The sequence below is a fragment of the Solanum tuberosum genome, unplaced genomic scaffold (genome assembly GCF_000226075.1).
Source record: "Solanum tuberosum cultivar DM 1-3 516 R44 unplaced genomic scaffold, SolTub_3.0 scf00354, whole genome shotgun sequence".
In the NCBI taxonomy this organism is placed as follows: Eukaryota; Viridiplantae; Streptophyta; class Magnoliopsida; order Solanales; family Solanaceae; genus Solanum; species Solanum tuberosum.
This window is the reverse complement of record NW_006239278.1, coordinates 431,431-437,167: the sequence shown is the minus strand read 5'-3', so window position 1 is coordinate 437,167 and position 5,737 is coordinate 431,431. Positions and strand designations below refer to the sequence as shown.

Here is a 5,737-nt window from a genome sequence, read left to right as displayed (position 1 = left end):
CTTAATCAAAGTTTGGTTAAGGTAAAGGATGAGTTACCTGTCAGCTACCTAACCAAACATTTCTCAGGCTGACCAGTACTTGGCTGGTGAGATACTATTAGCATCTGCTAAGGAAGAAGCGACTGTTTTGACAAGTGAATATGCTCACGGTACTTATCAGCATTCATCTGCAACTAAAAAATGATAATCAAGAAGTTAAGAAATTACATATAAGATTACAGCGTAGTCCCAGACTCATGAGCTGCAGACAGTTAGTGAAGGATTAACAAAACCAAAAGACTGAATAGCAAGTGTCAGATTCTAATGCTCATATACAAGCTTTAAGAAAACATAATATTAACCAGGTAAAAATGTCATAACTGCAATAAATTAGGAAAAGGATCAGGAAACACTACAAAAGATGATCAAACAAAATTGCCCTTGCAATCTTTGCTAATTAGTTTACAAGGAAACATTGCCTGAATTTAAACAATGAGGACTTTCCAGCATTCCCTTCAAATAAGTATACAAAAATGGCCATAATTACAAGTGCCAATTGGCCAGAGATCTCTTAACCTATCACTTCTTGAACAAGCAAAAGATCATTCTCTACTGAACAGTTAAATAGTCCATAAGAATGTACAATGAGCAGTCACTGTTAAAACATATTTAACTCAGAAAGGTCGTCCATTGGTATTTCAAGTCCGTCACAATTTTCTTCTGCCAAACCATCAACATCAAAGTTGAACCAAGAATTGAAATCTTGAGGCGCCCCAAGCTCAGATTCTACGCCTAGATCTTCTATTGCATCAATGTCATTCAGTGGCAAATTCATGCCGTCGGCAGATTCTTTCCTCTCCATTGACGAATTAACATCACCCTCTCTTTTTCTGTTACCACTAGCATTGACCAATTCTCCAGAACCATTAGCAGAAGGGTAAACTGGATGTGTCGCGATCCCCGTGAATTTGTTAAAAGATCCACTTACAGATGTAGAAAGCTGAGCTGTCTTCTGCTTGGGCTTTGTTTTTGTTTTGCGCTCACCCTTGGAGTTCCCCAATGAACGCCCAGCTTTTGCATTTGCATTTCTCGCTAAAGAATCCCTATCTCTTTCGCTTCTCTTTCCTTTGGCACCACCTAGAAGAGTTCCACCAAGAGTAGAAGTGGCTCTGAAAGCAGCACCAGCGCCAACATCATCAAGCAGTACTTCTTTTTTCCTCCCTCTATTTAATATCGGGCCATTTTTAGCAAAAGCATGATCAGATTGATGATTGAACCTTTCATATGGATCAACCAGAACACCATCAGCTCTAACAGGGCACGAGCCTGTGTAACAGGAGAAATGTCAGCTATTACAGCACATCTGATAATAGCAAAACTAGCAAAACACATACTCCCTCTGTCCCAATTTATGTGACTTACTTTCCTTTTTAGTCAATCCTCCAAAAAGAATGACACATTTCTATATAAAGTAACAATTTAACTATAAAATGTCTATTTTACCCTTACTGAAATGATTTATAGCCACACAAATTTCTTTCATTCATTTTGGACCACAAGTTTTAAAAGACTTCCTTTCTTTCTTAAACTCCGTGCCAAGTCAAACTACCTCACATAAAATGGTACGGAGGGAGTACAAAACTAAAATTACTAGAGCATGTGAAGATGAAGGAACAATTTGTATTTAAAAATGAGCTTTTGTCAGAAACGGTGCCAGTAATTACTACCCAACTAAGAAGAACAAAGCGTGCAAGACATAAACGAAAGATATTAAAGCATAAGAAGATCACATTATAATTTTATAGAAAGAAAAAAACCTCTTGTTAGAACAAAAACCAACATATTTGGTTGACCCATAGCTAAAGGAAATAGAAAATATTGTGACTAGCTCAAAGTTGTCAAAGCACAGTCAGCACAGTGTCATTCCAATATACATGATAACTTAACTCAATAATGAAAAGCTTTACTAGCAACTGCTTACCCGCCAAAAGATCTGCCTCATTAATACGAGGAGGTGCGGCAAAAATAATGTCATGGAGCACTGGCTCACTAAAGCAACTAATTCTACTATCCTCAAACTTCCGACACCTGGAAAGTGTTCTCTTTGCAAAAGACAATGCAACCGGTTTTGACACCTTAGGAATCCCATTTTTGGAAGCTAGAGTTCCTCGAGTTGCCTGTCAAATTAATCCAAAAGAGATGTAGTTATTAATCTGAATCACAAAGTTGTATCACATCCATATGCTGTAGTAAGTTAATTATGAAATCTCCAGTAACTAATATCTGCACAGCATAAGGATAAATAAATTCAAATTCCCAAAAATCAGGTTACCATAAACAGATAAAGGGTCAAAACATTACATGATTGATTCACTTCAGCCATGTTTGTGTATGAATTCTCTAGGATTTGTCAGTAGCAATGTCAGTATGCTAGCTAGTGAACTATAGTTGAGTACGCAATATATATGTAAGTTGCCAACATCCTTTGCCGGAGATAAAGGTATGTTAAGAAATATAGCAAAGAAAAATAATAAAGTTTCATAATTCTTTTGATTGGTGAAATAGAGTTGCATCATTTTAATTATACTACGCCTTATTCAATAGTGGATCTCCTAATGTCTTCAATAGCGGAAAACTGTTCCAACATGTGTAAGCTGGGTTTCTATGGAAAGAAAGGAATACTGGGTGTTTTGAGGGAAAAGAAATCACTTTTGGTGTAAACTCCAGGATGTATATAAGATACACAAAACTCACTTCAGGAATAAATCTTTAGTGTAGAGCCCGTCCCCTTCCTTTTTTTTTTCTTTGTTCTTTTTAAATTTTGTGCAGGGGAGCCCACTCTTGTGATTTCCTATCACCATCTAGGTGTCTGGTTTGGTTCTATTTATAAAATTTATTTTATACCGAGAGTGAGATAAATCACCTGCTCTATCTTTTTTATTGGGCCCACCCCTCTACCCTTCTCTTTATTTTTTATTTTTTGAACTCTGGGCAAGACAATAGACATTTTTTCAACAAAATCATATTGACCTGAAGAAATCTATACTAGAATCAAATTTTCTTTGATGGGCATCTTATAATTGAACTTGAGAATTTATTCAATGTATCAAACATTAATCCATCTGAAAACCAGAACTGGATTCAAACATAGAAAGAAACACCACATTTGTGTTTCAGATCACATATTACACAGTCAGTTACTTTGAGCAAGCTTCTAGAGTTTTAGTTTCCTCCCAAATCTATGAATGCTCTGGTCAACAATGTATACTCCTTATAGTCTAGAATGATCATATATAGTAATTATGTATAAATATCCTTCACAACATTTCGCAACGAAAATCAGTGTTCTTCAGAGTAAACTTGATGCCACAAATACAGGACTTTAGAAGAAAACAGCTGCAGTAGCAGGAGAAGACATAAAAAGGGACAGCAAGAACACAAAATAAAAGTTTGGAGAGTATAGCAGGCGCTACAACATTAAGCACAGTACAAGAAATGCATCATGACTGTACAGATAAAAGAGTGCAACCCTTACCAAGAGCTTTTTGTAAGCCAGCTCAACAAGTTTATTCATTGCAATCTGCTCAGGGTCCCTGGAAATTCAGTTGAGTTTATAAGGCACACATGAATCCAAAATGCAGAGACGTAAGCAAACCTGATGACATCTAATATCTTACCATTCTTCCAAGTCCTTGCCTTCTTGAATTGCTTTAGATATTTTCTCCATACATGTTTTCTTTTTACCAATCTACAGGAAATAGAACAAATGATATACTTCAGTGGTATACAGCATGTGAAGAAAGATGTCCATATAGAACTGAAAGAGATGGTCTTTGTCCCAACCATCTGTTCTCAATGTTCTTGAGAACATTAGATTTGCTGGCATATTTGGCAACAAACAAAACAAGGAAAAAGACAGAGAATGAGTAAATTATTAGGACACTAATAATGACAGAAGACAACCTCTTGATAGAGTCCCCTCTCCAGCTGCATAATTTCCTGGTTGATAACTTCATCTTCTTTATCATCTAAGCCAGGCTGTAACAATTATGCAAAAAGGTAAGGTAAAATTAAAATCAAATAATCTTAGTACAAATGTTAAAATAAAGCATATGATTTTGTTCCAACTAGAAAATAATACTTACTCTTACGCACCCAAAGTAAAATATGCAAATTTATAAGCATGGAGGAAGGAAAATGATAGGGGGAAATCTCAAAATCAGAGGCCAAATGAAAGACGAGAATATCCTTCATTTTAAAATTACCAATTGGAGAAAGCATACCACAGGTTCAATATAAAGGCCAATGCTCTGCAATTCTAGCAAGAGTTTATCATCAAAAGCCATCTGTGCATATTGACGTTCAAATGAGGAAATACCGAAACTATTAATCTGCAACCTTTGTGGTACATCCGGATCACATTCAGAAAGGCCTACAAACAGCCCAACCTCTGAATGCAAATATCCATTATCTCCTCGTGACATCTCATCACTGTATTGAGGTCCTCGGACATCAGGGTTTCGATGATATACACCATATCCATTGCAGGAAACAAACTCATTACCAGTCCCATTTTTCTTTATCTGAGTACTAAAAACTGTATCATACTCAACTTCTGTCCTATTCATTTTTCTACTCTGAGAATCAATGACACCATGCAATAAATTTTCTGGACCATTCTGTGGTGACATAAATAAGTCAAATCCATTTTCTTCACATTCTTCAATGTCATCCTCTACAATTAGAGCTGACAGTACTCTTTGGTAAAGTGGAGTAACTTTGTCAAATATTCTATCTGAGTCAACTTTCGCACTTAGAATAGAATCATGAAACTGATCGACCAGTTCTGTATCAGATGACACTTTCGAGCCATTTTGATTCTTGATGCATCTGTTCTTCTCAACAGATGGAGAATCAGAAACAGAAGTTCCATCATGAGCATGACTACCCTGGGAAAGCAAGCATCAAGAAGTATTTAGCTAAAGCAGAGTTGCCAACAACATATGATATATTGTTAAAATGAAATCTTAGTTCCCAACAGGCAGCAGTAAAATATGAGAATTGGCAAGACATGTTGAATATTTTAATTAATATAAATAATCTAGGCAATCCGTTCATGCACTTTATGGTAAGCATAAAAGGGACAAAACAGTCTTGTACGGGGAGGTAACAGTTAGGAAGCTCCAGCTAGACAGTGACTGAAGCATGTCATGTGATACAGATCAATAAAACTAGAAGTAAGGATATAAAGGAACGCATTCTCCAAATACAAGATGGCTAGAGAACATCTGCCGTTTTGTTAGTTGCTCTCTTGAAATTAGCAGGGATGAAAAAAAAAATGTAAAAGTGCGGAGTCCATTAGGAGATTTAACAAACACCCAAATTATGGTGAAGGACTTAGAGGGGGGTAAACTTTCAGATTCCTATCTATGGATAGCTTTAAAGGAAAGATTATAAATTTGGATTTGATTTAAGAGACAATGACCAGGAATTACTAACAATACACTCAAATACAATACGAAGCTTTTATACGGTAGTGTGCTTCAAGCAACAAAATGAAAAAGATGCCAGAAACCCCCCAACAAAAACAAAAAAAAAACAGAAAATAACCACTTGAAAAAGAATTTCAGGTGGTGGCACAGAGATTGAGGCTAACATATAAACGAAATTGAAACCCGAAAAGCTACGAGGAGAATATCTGACAAAGGTGTAAAGGAGGTTAGTGAAGGGATTTAAGCCCCCCACCCACCCCACCCCC

The 5,737-nt window shown here is 36.4% G+C and overlaps 1 protein-coding gene across 2 annotated transcripts in view; it reads right to left on the bottom strand.

Moving 5' to 3' along the window:
* Positions 1-351: 351 nt before the first annotated feature.
* LOC102606376 (uncharacterized) overlaps positions 352-5,737 on the bottom strand; it is a 13,477-nt gene continuing 8,091 nt past the window's right edge. Inside the window, exons 11-16 of one of the 2 annotated variants that reach the window (XM_015315279.1) lie at positions 4,245-4,928; positions 3,943-4,017; positions 3,657-3,727; positions 3,515-3,572; positions 1,961-2,156; positions 352-1,305 (exon numbers count right to left, since the gene is read on the bottom strand). In XM_015315279.1, coding sequence (XP_015170765.1) covers positions 638-1,305; positions 1,961-2,156; positions 3,515-3,572; positions 3,657-3,727; positions 3,943-4,017; positions 4,245-4,928 — 1,752 coding nt within the window. In that variant the 3' untranslated portion in view covers positions 352-637. The remainder of the gene's footprint in view (positions 1,306-1,960; positions 2,157-3,514; positions 3,573-3,656; positions 3,728-3,942; positions 4,018-4,244; positions 4,929-5,737) is intronic. The other variant, XM_006361412.2, reaches the window with a different exon arrangement.